This window comes from Montipora capricornis, chromosome 1, assembly GCF_036669925.1.
Source record: "Montipora capricornis isolate CH-2021 chromosome 1, ASM3666992v2, whole genome shotgun sequence".
Taxonomy (NCBI): domain Eukaryota; kingdom Metazoa; phylum Cnidaria; class Anthozoa; order Scleractinia; family Acroporidae; genus Montipora; species Montipora capricornis.
This window is the reverse complement of record NC_090883.1, coordinates 13,589,444-13,606,943: the sequence shown is the minus strand read 5'-3', so window position 1 is coordinate 13,606,943 and position 17,500 is coordinate 13,589,444. Positions and strand designations below refer to the sequence as shown.

The following is a 17,500-nucleotide window of genomic DNA, read 5'->3' as shown; positions in this document are numbered from 1 at the left end:
TCATGGTCCATATACATGTAAACCCCACAACCTGGAACTTTCAAATACAACAAAACAATAACAAAAACAGTGCAATAACAATAACAACAATAATTCTTTACTTTCTGTGAACAGAACAACCTGTGAAGAGATATTCAAACTCTGCAGGCATAAACACTGCTAGGCCTCAGCCCCAGACCTGGGGCTAGATTTGTTACCATCTAACTTTAATTTCTTGCACCATTCCACAGGGATGGTGTTGAAAAAGTAAAAAGAAATCAATGGAAGAAGGATGTGAATGTTGCGGATCAATTAGTTTGAAATTGCTATGCAAATAAAGAAGGTCCCCGACTGTTATAAAACCAAGATGAATTAAATTTGGGTGATGAAGCGAATGAGAATTCCATACTAATAAACCTGTTATTCCATAGAAGCTGTTTCAAAAAGTTGGATGCAGAGGAAGGGTTTATGGAACAATTTAAGGAAGCCCATGCTACAAAGCACTCTTTCTAGAAAGTAGGTAGGGATATTGATAATTTCGAATAGTCAAGATTACAATGGTCGAATAACAATTAATCTACCTGCCACTTTCTGTAAGTAAAAATTCAAAAACGCTTTCCAGCTGGCTGTGTTGAGGGAAAGAAACTTCTTTATGCACATTATTCTTTGAGTTAACATTATCAATTTCAGGTCAGGAATTTTCAGTCCACCTTCTTCAATTTTGTGAAAATACATTGCTCATGGTTAGTGTTACAAAGCATCCCCTTTGATCATTACGAAGCATCCCCTTGGTCGGGATGAAACGAGCTTCGTAAGACAAACCACAAACAATGTATTTTCACAAGTAACTGTCAACTTTATTGTCAATTTTTCAATTTTGTTAACTACATGTAATACCAAGAGCTTAACTTTATCTTTGTCTTTTCAAACAAAGGAAAATCATAGCGGTAGTCTGTACAATGGCAAACAATTCTATAATTTGCACTTTTCCAATCAAGGTAAGTCCCCTCTAGCCCCATCCCTTTAACAAGTTCCTCAGAGATTTTAAGAAAGATTCAAAATTCAATTTGTAATACAATGAGTTGTTATATGTAAAAGTAAACCCCAAGGATTTTAATAGTTTTTTTTAACTCAGTTCCTTTGAGCTCTAAACTTTTCACCACCTGCTTATTCCCCAGCAGAAGGACTTCTGTCTCATCATAGGTTGATTTTCAAGGATATCATCTTGATTACATATGCACTTCGCCACCCACTGCAAGATCTCATCGATGGTTGCTTGAAGAATTTTAGGCACACTCCATATAGACGGCAGCTTTTTCTAGGCGTACAGTCCCTTGAGGGTGTTACCACAGATACTTTTGACTCCCTTCATCAACACTCATTTGTGCATAAGCGTGTGCTAGGTCAAGCTTTGTGAACACCTTGGATCCAGCCAGGGTGGAGTACAGATTCTGTGCTGATGGAAGAGGATACTGTTCATCATCAATCAGTTGATTGATGGTGCCTTTGCAATCACCACATAATCTGACCGATCCGTCAGCCTTGGGCATGACAACAACTGGGCTTGCCAAATCACTCTGCTTAACCTTGACAATGACCCTCTGCCTTCACAGCCTCTATCGATGCATATGGAACAGGGCACAGCTTGAAATATATCGAGATTGCCCTGTTACAAATCCGAATGTGTGCTTCAATTCCCTTCATACCATCATGCCCTTCTCAGAAGAGATCCACATGCTTGCTGAGAATGCGATCTCTTTACTCCCCTACATTTCGCTAAAACTAAAAACCTTGGTCCATTCCATATTTAGCTTCTCCAACCAATTACGCCCCAGTAAGGTTGAGAGACCTTGGACAGAATCTGGCCACATGTTCTTGATGTCTCACCAGAGTAGTTCTAGAGCTGCATATCAGTGTTCTGAAGTGCACAATATTTGAACTTCTTGCTGTAGGTGTCACTCCTCATGACGAAATAATCAGATAGCAATATTTCCATATTGCTACTCTCACCATTTACCACCACCTTACCGTGGTAGCCCCTACTCGCTTTGTCGCTGTCCTTAGCGTAGAGACCAAAAATGCTTAACTTATCTTCTTAACTCTGAGTTTCATCCTTCCTTTACCTTGCCTACTTGAAGTACCACTCTTACATGCCAACGTTATGTGCCCAATCTGCTATCTGGTATAGCACCTTGCATCCTGAATCTGCAAACCCAGGACAAGTGGCTACCACTGCACCACAGACACTTTACTGCACCTTGCTGACTATTGTTGCCTCTGTCACCCAGGCTGACTTTGTTAACCCAGCTCACGTTATTCATTGAACTTGCCCCTTCTGTTGCCGAAGCAGAGACCAGGCAAAACTCGCAGGTGTTCTTCTCTGCCAATTTTATAGAAATGGCCAAGCTTGGTGTATTAAGCAACTTGTTTTGAATTTTAACTTTCTTTAATCTGCAAACCAACCTGTCCCTTAATGCTTGATTAAAAAATTCGCCGTAGCTGCAATGGATTGATAACTTCTTCAAAGCTATAATGTAGTTCCTGATAGATTCATCTGCATCTGATTTTGCATACCAAAGTGAAACCTTGAGCTACTGCACGATATTATCCAACATTACCTTTTGGTTTTGTAGGCAACAACAGATTACTTAGCACTGCACAAACTTCCGAACCAACTTCTGCTCAGCAACACGTTGATTTGCAGCCATGTATTCCGAACCGGGAATCTCAGCCGGGCAAATGTGCACCTTTATTACATATTCACACTACTTAGTATACATAGATTAAATATGCTAATATGTCACAAATATTTTTACTCAATCTTGGAACGCATTAAAGCCACTCTAAATGCAATTACATGTGAATAAAGAAGAGGCTCTAAGTAGCCTACACTCATGCGCTGCCAGGTAATTTGTATTTTTGTTGACAGTTTAATAATAATAATAATAATAATAATAACTTTATTGTACACCACAAAAAAAGATATACAGGTGTTACAAGAATCTATTTGAGAGAAGTTGCTCTTTATCGTGTGAGTTCATTGACCTATACTTTTCATCTTTATTTGAAAGAGTCTGTTTTTTTCGATGGGTCCATAGACCTGTACTTTTCAAAACAATTTGAAGGAAGTTCTTATTTTTTCTCTGGGTCCATTGAAATGTAAATTTCTCTCCTCTTTCTTCCAGTTTGCTGCAATTTCTGAAGTAGATTTATGCTTTCTTATTATTTCTGTCCTTTCTATATTTGATAATTCACAAAAACATCTAAGAAATGCAACCTTAAAGTTTGTTTCAAAACAATTAAATATACTTTGAACAATAGAACAAAAGAGATCAATAACAGAATCTACATTTGAAAATACTTTTGATACATTTTTTGGTTCAGAACCATTGTATACAGTACTGCTCAGAATTAACCTAACAGGGAATGCTGAACGGAATGCGTTACATATTCGTTCAATTTCCGTTCTCTTATCCGTTCTATATCTGTTCTATACCCGTTCCGAATCCATTCCAGCTCTGTTCTCTTGTGGTTCCATTGGATGCGTTCCATGTAACGCATTTACAAGAAAAAGAACGCGTTCCTTTGAACGCGTTCACAAAAACCAGGAACATTCACTGCGAGATGAAGATGGGTTGTAACTTCGAGTCAAGCAGTTAGTCTTTTCCTAAAACGAGGTTTTAGAGATAGAGATATTTAAAAAAAAACAGTTAACTTATTGCAGTGATCAATAAGATTTCTTTTTCAATTGTGCAAAAATATAATATTTGATTGTATACAAAAAGTGAGCAAAACAAGGACAAAAGATGACTTACGTATAAATTTGGCCTTGCGCACGGTATTGTTTGTCAAACGCTTACCGACAATACCCGAAGTTTATCTGTTATTTCTTTGTTACAAAGTATTTATCTGGAATAATATCGAAAACAAAAGCTTGTCTATTATGTCTGCTGTTTATTTTGATACTTTCCTTGTCTTGATTTTGCTTTGTTAGCGCACAGCACAAAGACAAAGTTGGTGGAGTCCGAAAATTTTTCGTTGGACGTGTTACATTGTGATCCGAAACATCACACTTTTAATTTCGTTTCTATCGTTTGTATCGCTTTAACCTTTCTATCGTTCGTTTGGTGCGCGGCAGCTATCGTTTGAAAGAATGGAAAAAAAGAAAGGTTTAAAGCGTTTTAAAGGTTTCGAGGGTTTAAAGTTTGTACTTTGGGTGAGAGAAATAGTCACGTATTGAGTAAAAATTGTCACGTGCTAGGCAACCAAACTTGTTTAGTGAAGCAGAACCAGTCAGTTGTTTTGTTTGCGCGCATTTCACGGCTAGTGGAATTTTAACGTGTATTTTCGGTTACACTGTATGTACAAAAGAAATATCTTACAGGAACGATTAAGGTGAAGGAAACCATTCAAACCGAACGAACCAAACCACAGATCAAACGATCAATTTATTTTTGGCGTGATGGTTAAAAATTTAGTGCAAAAACTAGTCGTGTAACGCTAGTTCTGGTTCTACAACTCTAAAAGTACTCATTGTCTGTGGATGAACAGTATTATCCAACTAATGCGTACGTAAATTTTCAAGCCTCTTTGGCCATATTGAGAAAAAGAAAATATTTACACTAACATCTCAATCCCGTTCACTGCAGCTGTTTTTCTCACTGATTTGAAGTGCGGGTTTTTTTGTTTTGTTCTTAATTGAAAACAGAAAGATATTTTGAAGCTTTCTCTTTACCAGCTAAATGCACATGAAATGTACTTTCCATCTCCGTTTTCTGATTATTACAGTTTCCCAATTGTAGTCTTAAATTCAAGCGCTTAATTTAGCGGCCTTGAACACCAATCCCTTTTTTAACCGGGCCGGGTGTCAAGCGACACGCCCCTAATGCTAACAAATGTGGATTTCACAAAGTACACGTAAATCTCGCCAAGCGGGGACGTTCTCTAGAACGCGTTCCTGCAGATGAGAACGTGTTCTAGAGAACAGGTTAAAGAGAACTTGTTTGTTCCATATCCGTTCTGCCCCTGTTCCATATACGTTCTGCCCCCGTTCCAAATCCGTTCTGTTGCTGCTTCATTTCTCGTTCAAGTTTCGTTCTGATCACGTTCACGAACGCGTTCCATGTTAGGTTAATTCTGAGCGGTACTGTACAAAAACGTGGTAAATCATCTTTTGCTTTGCATACCACTGGAAAACACCACTAATGCAGTAGCTAGAAATTCACATCAAAAAGCCTGTGCTGCTTTCCTTATTATCCAAAATGGCAGTTTTAAGCTGTTGTTTACTGAGAACCACATTACAAGATAAATTTCCCTGACATCTTGCTCTATGAATAACTTTTACATGGCCAGCGGCCTACGTTTAATTTCTTTAGAAAATCAGAAATAAAAACATATTTTGCTCGAGTAACATTTCTGATACATTGCTCTTCCATTCTCAATGATACTATCAACTGTTTGAGAGGTGCAATAGTTACAAGATTTTTGAGGTGGAAAAACAAATAGAATAAAAATAAACATCATTTAAGTGCTCCTAGGGTCTAAAATTTTAGTTTCGAACATATGATGAATGAAGAGTGCTTCCACTGTTGCTTTACATTTTAATAATGTTGACACATTTTAATCTCATAAGTAACAGATGTTTGTGCACATATATTCTGAAAATGTTGTACCAAATTCATTAATGAATCTATTTCAATTGAAGTACATGTTGCAAATGGGTCCCATACCTAATAAATCTCTGCCATGAGAGTAAAAAATTTTACACCTCCCATTAGGCAGACAGTATATTGCTACGGTGTAAAGTTCAAGTGTTAGAATATATATGCATGATAATTATCCATGAGAAAAGAATCAAAGGCAGCTAACACTGATATACATGTAACATAAGGAAAGTCTGAAATTATAGGAAGTGCACTATTTAGCAAACGACTATAACTATCACTGTGTCAACTGATAATTAAGGTAGCTTAAGTTATAACCATAACAGGCAAATCTGTCAAAAATAGGAGTCCCTGTTTGCATGATTGTGACAAAACTGAATACATATTATTCCCAAGGTTTATAATTTGAACCAAGTCAACTGAAGAGGTTATTGGATTCCTGAAATTTTAAACAAGTGCCAACAGAGACATTGCCACACGTTGTGTGCCTGCATTTGCCGTACCAAATACTTCAACATTACTGTATGGTACGGCAATAGTTTTAGTTGGATCAACAATTCCTAGACCTGGGTTGTTTGTACGTCATTTGCGAGTCGAATTAACTCAGGAATGTAAAAGCGATACAAATAGATCTTTGTAAAGCCACAGATGATTAATTTGTTACATTTCATAAATATGAACCAAACTTTTCAATACTGGCAAATAAATGGCCTCTAAGTAAAACAAAAGTAAGACAGAAAACCAGAATTTCCCCTTGAAGCAATTCCTCTAAATTCCTTTGCCACCAAATAAACAACGACTAGGCTGTATTGTTGAAAGAATTCCCCATTTTGACTTCGTCACATGCCCATACTGACAATAACAGTAGTTCTAAGAACAGTTCAGATTGCTAAAAGTCGGATCAGTTTTTCTCAGGTATTCTCAGTTTCGCTCAAAGCTGCTCTAAGGTTCTCAAAGATCACTAGGAGCTAGCTGAGATGACCGGCATGTTGATGGAGATCAGTTTGAATGACCTTTATGTCAATCCCCGCTCTCGTGCAAAGTGTTTATTTGTAACACAAATTAGAAAAAATATATATAATTTTCTCTTTAATGTCAACAAGTTACCTTTGGCTCCACAATCGAAAAAGATTTATTCTAACAGCTCGATCCGTACGACCCGGGCCGTACGACCACGACTGCAATCACAAAGTTTGAACAGTCAAGATGCGATGATTCGGGCGCGACCATGCACATCCAAGAGAAAATGACACATCTTAAGGGCTAGACTTTCAAAAGTCCTTCGTCTCGTGTAGATTCGCGTCCGAAAAATCACGCTTCGTTCGCCAAAAGATTTTCTCCCGGAATTCTCGTGAGGTGGAATTGTGGCAAGTCTACTTAAAGGCGGCAAAATACGAGATACAAAAACCCTCAACTTGGCGCGAAACATTGTTTCGTTGCAAGTTTGGGTAGATGTTTACCGTTTTTCACCTTGCACAATCAACTTGACCCGCAACAAAAACATTTGTTGCAGGTTGAAGAAAGTTGTTGCGAAAAGTAAAGCGCGGGTCTACTCTGAGCAACAAATTTTGGTTTTGTTGCTCCTTTTTCATCAAGCTCACAACTTGTCACCCAACAAATGTGCTCGTGTACTAGCAAATCAACCAATCAGCCCGCTGATTGTTGCGGGTCAAGCTGATCACGCAAGGTGAAAAACGCGAAACATCGATAAAAACTTGCAACGAAACAATGTTGCGCAACAAGTTGAGGGTTTTTGTATCTCGTACCCCCCCCCCCCCCCCCCAACCCCCAATCCCACGTAAAGTTACAGTCTGAAAATGTATGCAAGCATAACTTTCCCTGCACTAATGTGACACGGAAAACAAGAAACGGAGGGCATTTTATACCTCATGCGCTTACTGCGCATGAGTAATTACTTTCGGAATTAGCAGCCTTTGGGGGTTGCTACTTTTGGTGAACAAAAATCGTTTACAAATAGACCTGGCGCTAGCTTTTTTTCCGAAATAAAAAATGAACAACAAAATTTAAAAAAGAACAACATTTTCTTTGCATTCCATATGTATGGCTTGTGTTTCATAAAAAGAACATAATGATAAATACAGCAAAAAACTATATGGAATTTTCAATTTCAATTTGAAGAAACGTTCCGGTTGTTACCAGTAATACCAAATTATACCGATTTACAGTAGTTCTTACATCGCTACTTCAGTGAATTGATGTCAAGTGTAAATGTATGTAAATTCAAGTGCTTTATCATGAACAATTTGTGACACTGCACAAACATATTATTGTAAATTAAAATTTTGACTATTGCTTGATAAAGTAATGGTTTACGGTATACCATTTATACCATTTAAAAAACTTGGTCTCGCTACTTTTGGGGGTGGTCGCTACTTTCGTGATTTACTAGCGGCCACAAAAATTGATGTTGGTTGGAACTTAAAAAAGAAACGAGAACTAGAGCTAATGATTGAATACCAAACAAAGGGAGCTATTCTCAGATCCAAATCCTGGTGGTACAATGAAGGCGAGAAAAATACTAAGTACTTCCTTAATTTAGAAAAAAGACATTGCAAACAAGGAACCATTACCCAGATTGAAATTAATGAGAGCGATTTCGTTGTCATGGACAAAGAAATTTTGAATGAATGTGTGTCCTTTTATGAAAGCCTTTATAGGTCTAAAATAAACAACAAGTGCCTTGCTGAAGATTTTTTCCGACAACTGAATCAAAACCCCGAACAACAAAGAGCAATTTTCTTGCGAAGGACTGCTTAAAAGGGAGGAATGTCTGGAGGCACTAAAAACTATGTCTTCCGATAAAACACGAAGGAAAAGATCGTCTTCCCTGTGATTTTTATAAGGTTTTCTGGAGTGAATTGGATAATATTCTTATACATGTAAATGCTCTCAATTACTCATTATGATATGAAACAGGGAAGCTTTCTGTATCGCAAAGATGAGGTTTTGTGAAACTTATACCAAAAAAGAAAGGCAAACTTAAATTAGTTAAAAACTCGCAAATTATTAATGCTGTTAAACTGTGATTACAAGATTGCGACTAAAGCCATAGCAAGCAGAATTGAAACTGTGCTTCCTAAACTTATGATCAGACAGGTTTTATAAAGGGCAGATTCATTGGGAAAAACATTTGTTTGATCGACAGTATTATTAAATATACTATTGCGAAAAACATTCTGGGACTTCCCCTTTTTCTTGATTTCGAGAAAGCCTTTGACATGCTAGAATTGTCTTTTATTTTTGAAGTTTTTTGGCTTAGGACCACAATTATAAAAATGGATAAATGTTTTTTACTTTGACATAGAAAGCTGTATTTAAATAATGGATGGGCGAGTAATTTCTTTAAACTTAATTGAGGAGTTTGTCAGGGCTGTCCCCTTTCACCTTACTTATTTGTTTTATCAGTGGAAATAATGACAGAAGCTTTTCGGAGAGATAAGAAGATCAGGGGAATATCTATAATACCCATGAAACTAAACTCAGTCAATACACAGATGACACCACACTTACACATCCTATTAGATATTTTGGAAGTATGTCTGGCCATAGTCCTTGTGGATTGGCTGGCTCAAACTTTGTGCATAAAAAAAATTCAAATGGTGAAGTGAAAAAGTGAAAGCACTTGGAGTGTGGTTTAGAAGTTTAGAATAGATTTTTACAAGCGGTATCATTCAATGATGATGAATGACGAGGGTGTTTGCAACACTTTCAAAACTGAACACAAAACAACTACTGCAGTGATTCCTGAAGGCCTTACCAAGAAATTGCAGCCATTAGACATTTCTGTCAATTGGTCATTCAAGAACCATGTTTCTGAGGAGTGGGAGAAGTGGATGTCCGAAGGAATTCACACCTTTCACCGAAACTGGAAAGATAAGAAGGGCAACACACGCGGAAGTCTGCAATTGGGTAATTCGAGTGGGGAAAGCAGTGAAACTCACAGCAATCATGAATGGCTTCAGGAAAGCAGGAATTACAAGTGTTCCCGGTGCCAGTGAGGATGACGTGAGTGATGCATCTGAAATCAGTGATGATGAACAAAGCACAGCAACTCTAGATCCTGTCCTGGATGTGCAATTAATTGACCTGTTTCACAGTGACACTGAGGATAAAGACTTTGACTCTGATAGCATGAACTGATAGCACTTGAAATGAGCATTTTATTAAACATTTGATTGCCTTGTAAAGATGTTTTTGAACAAACAAACCGTCATGTTAGTGTAAATAATTTCAAGTATTTATAAGTATTTTAAGCAAAGAATGAGCATTTGTAGGTGTCGCAAAATGATTTTGTAAGTCGCTTTGGCTAGTCAAATTAAAAGTATTGTTGATTATTTCAAAACTGCAGTTGTTTTACCCTTCGTTGGAAAGTTGATCAATCGTCGGCTTTGGAAAAACTACACTTGTACCGGCTATGCACGGCCACGAGGGCTCATCATCACTTCACCTTTGTGAGTTCATGACTTTCTTTTGTTTTTGGGTGCAGGTTATCTGCTAGTGCAGTCAATCTGTTGAGTTTTTTTTTTTCAAAACATGGCCAATGTGGGTAATCTACTGCACGGGTAATCGCCCGGAAATTACGGTACCAAGTTAGTAAAATATTAGAAACAAAGCTCACTTGATATCCAATGGCGAAAAGTGAAAATGCTGCTGAAGACCATTGCTCATCCCTTTAAAGATTCCAGATATTTATTTTTGACTGCCTGTCTTGTTCATCCAACTGACGTTCCATTCTTAAGCTCCATGAGGGTATATTTTGTTTAAAGATCCACTAAGACGCCATGCACATTAGCAAGACTTTCAATGCCATTGCAAGTTAATTAAATGTTCTCCTGTGTGCACCAGAGAAATCTACGCATTACCCCAGCCCCCTCAAACCTAAAATATGCACAGAACACTCTATGCAAAAAGACACCACTAGGCAGGGGAGTGACAGGCAAGACTTTTCATGACATGGAAAAAAAACCAAAAAAAAAAACCAGAGAAATGAAATGCAGATTCCGACTGGGTTTGGCAACCCAGTAACTATTGGAACTACTGGTTTGTTCGTTTTGGGAATTGAACCCGGGATACAAAACAATACAATACATACTTAATTGACTGCTCCCCACAGGGGCTTTTCAGGGCCAATGAAACACAATGAAATGACGCAACGAAACAACAACAACTGTTAAGAATCCCAACTGCCGGAGGCAAACCATTTGGCTATTTACAAGTGCAGCTGGGAAGTTGAACCAGGGACTACAAGGATCAAATTCAACGAATGGTCAGAGCAAGTCTTGAACCCAGGATCTCCGGATCTCAAGGCAAGCGCCCTATCACTGGGCCACACTGCCTCCAAATTATTATGCGAAGTCCTCCTTAGTGAAGGGTCTTGCTGTGAATACAAAGAACTGTTCTCAGTTGGTTCCCATTTTGCTCCCTCTTGCAATCAACCCACTTCTTTTTAAGCCTTTTTGCCTTGGACGGTTATGATCTAAGAAAGGTATAGCGTGAAGAACTCACCAACACATGGAAAATACAAACACAATTTGTCCAAGGCTGGTGTATTTCTTTTACCACTAATCTTTAAAGTTGTTCTTGCTGTTAACTGACTTTCAAGCACTCCTAAATCAATCCAGGTGAAAACTTCATCCACGTTTTCAGAAAATGCCAATTCATTTGTTGCCATAAGGCTTACATGTTTACATAGTTTACATGTCTTGGTGAAGTTTAAAGAAGAATCAGTGCGTAAGATACTGCAGTAACGCAATAACATGTCACAGAAAACCCTTCTGCGGAAAAGCCCATATGTGGATGTAGCATATTCCATATTCTGAGAATGGTGCCCAATAACACAATAAAGATAATCCATCAAACCATAATTATGGAGAATAACAAGTGGATATCTTCCATACATTTAACAATTATCCTGCAAAATTGCACGGAATATCGCCTGATACTTGATACTGAGAAGGATATTATTTTATTATTCAACATATTGATGACAAAGCACAATTTTCTACGTATATTGGAAAAACTACCATTTTTCTCCGCGACACACACAAGAAAGCAGCGACTTATCTCGTTTACTTGGAATGGTGAATCTCACATAAAAAGAGAGAAAACTTGCCGATGAGCACTTTAACCATCATTTTGCTTGTTATTTTGGTTAAAATAGGGATATAATTTTCAACATTTAGTCGCAGCTCTACATGTATTAGGACTATGTGGGTGTTTTTGTGTTTCAACGCTAAGAAATTTACAAAATGTTCTTAATGGTCATTTGATCAGTATTCACATGTACAGATTACCTCTTTTAGAGCAAAAGTCCTTTGCAAGTAGCACATACAGAGTGAATAGCTAAACAGGTAGATGTACTGTGTGGCAACAGAGTACTCAAGGGTAAAGTTAAAGTGACTTACTTGACTAACAACTGGAGAGGCACAGGGTGACTTCTCTTTTGAAGTAGAGCCATGATGGTTGTCTCTTGGTTGATCTTTTCTCTTACTTCTGGATTCACTTCCACTGTATCTCCTGAAAGTGTGGAATTCACATGGAATGAAAGTTAAAAAATTAATGATCATGCATTCACCATTCATTACAATGATCATTCATCAGTTACAATGACAATCAAGAGCGGTTAAGTAAGCAACTTAAGAAGTTACAAGTATGCCACTTAACCAAGTAATCAACTTAAGCAGTTGCAAACCTTTGATTATCGAAAAAGAACAAGTTGCTTGAACAAGAGGAGAGGCCCAAACATTCTGTTAGAGGAATAGTTGTTGTTTGTTTTAGAAGACCCAAAATCGTTTAATAACAAAGATTAGCGATAGAAGACGACATCAACTTGACTTAATTTTCATTAACCAAACTATCATCTCTGCTTTTAAATGCAGTAATTGCAGAAAGTGGTCAAGACCACAAGAATGAGGAACAGTTTCCAAATCGTGCTGTCTTTAGACCAAAAAGGTGTGGACTCTGTTAGAAACCAGCTTAATTAAGGTGGCTCGATCAAACCAGATTCAACAACTTGGAGGGAATGTCTTATTAAAAGGATTAACTCTGCGACATTGTGTCGCATAACTTCAATGTTTTGGTACCAAATGAAAAACCACTAACTGCCTAACAAGATGCACTCATTAATGTGACATAACAGGCACCATGGCAACAAAAAAGCTATCTAAAAGCGCCCTTTATCTTGTGTTCAAATGCTTAATATCTCAAAAACGAACTTAGTGACCCCACAGTGATTGGCAGGCTAAGATAAGTCTCTTTGCAAAGTTTAGAAAAAACATTCTCTGGAGATTCTCTTGTGTTGATTTGAGGCGTTCTGGGCTAGTTTTGAAATTTGCTCCTATCCTTCATTAAAAGAAGGATAGGAAGGAAGGAAGGAAGGAAGGATAGGAAGCAATTCAAAACTAGCCCAGAACAACTCAAATTGACTCAAGGATACAAAATGAAGTACCGGTAAGAGTACATGTAAGTATATTTCTTGTATTTTCCTTGCAATATGATTTTTTTTCCGCATTTTATGTTTCCCATGTAAACCCCAACAAGAGTTTATGTTGACTGAGCATTCAAATTATGTGTTTGGGTCGCCTGTGGATATGTTTGGATATAGCAGCGTTTCAGAACTTCAAACTTGCTCACTTAAGGAGGCTCAAGATAGTTTCTCCTTTTTTCAAACAAATAAACATATTCTGTCCTTAGATACAGTTAGGGTAATCATATCAAGACAAAATTTGGCCAGGGTATTAAGTACCCATCGTAGATTTCTATCTAAAATAACCAACTTCCCTAATATAAATTTAATGGATACCATTTGTTTTCTGGATGTAACAATTTGAGCCCCGTATTTCGGGGTCATCATGACTCCATTATCAAGAGACTAGTTAAATAAGGAAAGGTACAAGATAAGCAAAAATTAAAATAAACGGCCTAATCCGTTTGCACGTTCTATGTTGGTTTATGCATGCGAATGTATAACATTTCTTTAACGAGGCAATCAAATTTGCCACTACATTTCGTGATGGTGTGAAATTGCTCAATGAAGCGTTCAGGCGTTTCACTATTGTGTTGGAGGTTATAGTTTTTGTAAATCAAAGATGACTTTCTAGTGTGCCCTTCTACGCGCTTGTGCAAGTGACCACGTGTATAACCCACATACATGTACCCTGCATCACACAGGTTACATTTAAATTCATAGATGAGACATTGTTGCTATATTAATAGGAGTGGCCCAAAACCTCCTAAAGCCCTTTTGCAAGCTATTGAAGATCTGAAAAGATACGATGACATTGTTATTACAAAACCGGATAAAGGGTTCGGTGTTGTTATGGATAAATCGGAATACCTTCGCCTACTATCCGAAGCGTCAATAAACGATACCAGAAAATTCCGCCTTGTCAACTCGGTGAGACCAAAAACCAGTATTACAACCCCCTCCTCCAGAAGGAAAAGCAATGTTTCTTAAGATCTCTGATGCTCACACGCCACTTCGCAACAAGAAAATACGAAATAATCCTTGGATAACATCAGACTTACATTGTAAAGAGGTCAATGTTTGAAAGGGATGAACTTAAGAAAATTGCCGCAAAAAATTTGAACTAGTGAAAATGGGCAGGCGTATAAAGTCGCTCGGAACGAAGCCATTAAATGTGCTATAGCTTCATATTACATTGCACAACACTTCACAGAAACTGTAGGTAATATTACGGAATCTTGGAAAGAGTTTCACATGATCTTGGGGAAAAATTCCCATTACACAGTGATAAATAATAATAAAAATCATGGATGAATCTTATTCTTCTTCAAGTAAAAGTAATCCATTAAAATTAATTATCACTTTACATTGTGGAGCAGCAATTAACTAATGATATTCCTGCTGTGGATATTAGCTTCACTGAATATATCATTCACCCCTACACAACATATCTTTCCTGTAATGAAATTAATATTAATGAGGTGTCTAAAATAATTCAGTCATTAAATTCAAACAAGGGCAGTGGCCTTGATAGAATATCATGCAAGGTATTGAAAGAAGCTCAACCAGTTATTGCATCTTCATTAAGACTTGTCCTTAATCTTTCCATTAAGAGCTGTATATTTCCAGAAGACTGGAAAACTGCAAAAGTAACTCAGGTATTTGAGGAAGGTTATGTGTGACCCAAAAAAATTATTATCGTCCTATATCTCTTCTCACGATCACCAGTAAAATGACTGAAAAGGTTATCTTTAATCAGCTTTATAACTATCTAACTAAGCATAATCTTCTGGCAGATTCACAACATGGGTTTCGACCTATGCACTCAACTCTCGCTGCCTTACTCGAAGCTACAAATGTCTGGTATTTAAATATTGACAATGGTCTACTGAATGGTGTGCTTTTTCTAGATCTGAAGAAAGCTTTTGACGCTGCTGATCATAATATTTTTATTCCTTGAAAAGTTTAAATATTATGGAGTAGAAGCACCTTCACTCTTCTGGTTCACTCCTTCTCTTGAAGACCCTAAGCAACAAACATGCATGAATAGCTCTTTTTCTAACTCCTTTTGATAACTTGTGTAGTCCCTCAGGGACCTGTACTTGGGCCTTTATTATTAATTTAAATTGATGACCTTAAATCCGGCTCTCTCTCACATGCGTCAGAATGTATGCCAATGATGCATGACCTACGATGTCTGCAGTTGACCCGTACATGTTACAGTTTAAATTAAATCATGATCGTGAGGTGGTACAATTTTGGCTTCTTGCCAACAAGCTTACTCTAAATACTAAAAGACTAACCCCGAGGTCACATTGGCACTTAAAACTATCCTGAAGCATGCTTGCTTGTGACGTCAGTTAAGCAATCAGTAGCAAGGGCTAGAGTTTTAAGCAAGCATGATGTGGTCACATGCACTTCAGTTCAAGTTGCGCGTTCGTTGAAAATGGATGAACTATTTCCCAGACTAGTTTCAATTGTTTCTGCTGATGAGGAAGGCGAACCTCTTTTGTCTAATCGTACAACTGTTCTTGGAACAGTTGCCTGAGCAGGATTACAAGAAATATTTTGAGGAAAACCTTTGACGAATTTCTGTGCAGATGTAGAAGCTAAACTAAGAATTGGTAGCTTGCGTTGCTTGTTCGGAATGGGCGATGACCTGGAAGCGTCATAAGGCGAAGGCGTCCTGAACATATTTGAATAGAAATGATTCACAGCTCTGTAAGACAACAGCAGAATGAAGTTACGTTACACCTTTAATCAAACCTTCATTACGAAAGACCAAGCTGTAAAATTACCACCCTCTTCCTTACTGGTCAGCTTTTCATGAAATGTTTACCTAGCACAGTTCAAGAGCACTGCGAGCGCTCTTGAGCTGAGCTGTGTGGATCCTGTGATGTTTTAAGCAAGCAAGACACACCATTGCTTGGTCGGTCACACCTGTGACGAGCTAGGAATGTGTTAGGTAACCAAATATTGGCCAAGCAAGCAAGTGCGAATGTGACCGCAGGGGGTAAAAGTAAAGAATCCGATCCCACCAACGCGTCGGTCAACACACCACCAACACACTACCGACGCATCGGCTGACACACACTACAGACACGTTGGTCGAAATACTTACTCTTTAGAATTTTGTTATTTCTTTCAACAACAACTTCACTTCAACTTCAACTTCTTTCAAGAACAACTTCATAAGGAACGACGAATACATGATAGGCAAATAGGTGCCATTTTAAAAATGAAACACTAGTACCTACATGTAGGTCTTCTCGATGTTTTGGCAAGGGTCGGTTACCAAAGCGGGGAGTTAATTTGCAAGTCGACCGACTTGCTTATTTTTGTTCATTATAAAGGATTGGGAAGTTTAAACTCTTTATTGATCATTGACATTTAATATGTGGTGGCTCCTAAAGGAGTCGTTTGTAATTGCAATTTCACTGCAGTGGAAACTGTTCAGCGATGCCTTTCAGCAACTGCTCAAATGCTCGGTCTTTTCCGAAGTTCGGAAACCAGGTGAACTCATCCAAGTAGGTGGGTATGTATTCATACAGGGTACCACACATCCACTTCAACTTCTTCTTGACCAAAGCCCACAGGCCTTCGATGGTGTTGGTGTGTGACCACTGTCGGGGTCAACAAAGTTCTTGGAATGATTTACTGATACATGGATATATCCTAGCTGGTTGAGTGGTATGTATGGAGTGAATTGATCTGAGTAGATGACAGTTCCAGGTTCGATATGTGTAGTGATGACAGGATGAATAAGGGTCTCTCTAGTGACAACTCAATGTAGTTGACACCATTAGCATCTATTTGCAACTGTCTATACTCAACTATGTCTCAACGTCTAACTAAGTGTACTGTCTGCGGACAATCTGGTCAAAGAAGAATCCACTGTTTAGTGATGTGCCGTTCTTATAGTGGCGACAGTCGTAAATGTGATTGTGAGCAGCCACCAGCTAAAAAACCGAAGACCAAAAAGGGAAGGAGGGCAGCAGAAAAGGAGCAGTCGCAGGTGGCCGCAGGGTCTCCAGAAGCTGAGCCTAACTACAAATCAATTTGTCCGCAGCAGCAGCATAAAAACCAGCAACTTGGCAAAGCCAATCAAGATCTGAAGGCCCAGTTTGATGAGCTCGAAGATCATTGCCAAGAGAGGGAAGAAAAGCTAGCTGAGGCTCAACAGGACGCCGACGAGATGGCAGACCGGCAGGTCCGGCAACATGAACAGCAAATCGCCACCTACAAGGAGCAGTTAAAAGCAAAAGATGACTGCATTAAGACCCTGGAGCAGCAGCTACGAACCTTGCAGAACTCAGAACCACCAGCTGCAACAAACCATGAAACTGCTGCGAAGGTCGACTGCAATGACCTT

General features: G+C 38.3%; 1 protein-coding gene across 1 annotated transcript in view; it reads right to left on the bottom strand.

The window, feature by feature from the left end:
* Nucleotides 1–17,500, bottom strand: part of LOC138058239 (ATP-dependent RNA helicase DHX8-like) — a 166,650-nt gene that overhangs the window by 79,376 nt on the left and 69,774 nt on the right. Inside the window, exon 8 of the mRNA XM_068904148.1 lies at nt 12,068–12,179. Coding sequence (XP_068760249.1) covers nt 12,068–12,179 — 112 coding nt within the window. The remainder of the gene's footprint in view (nt 1–12,067; nt 12,180–17,500) is intronic.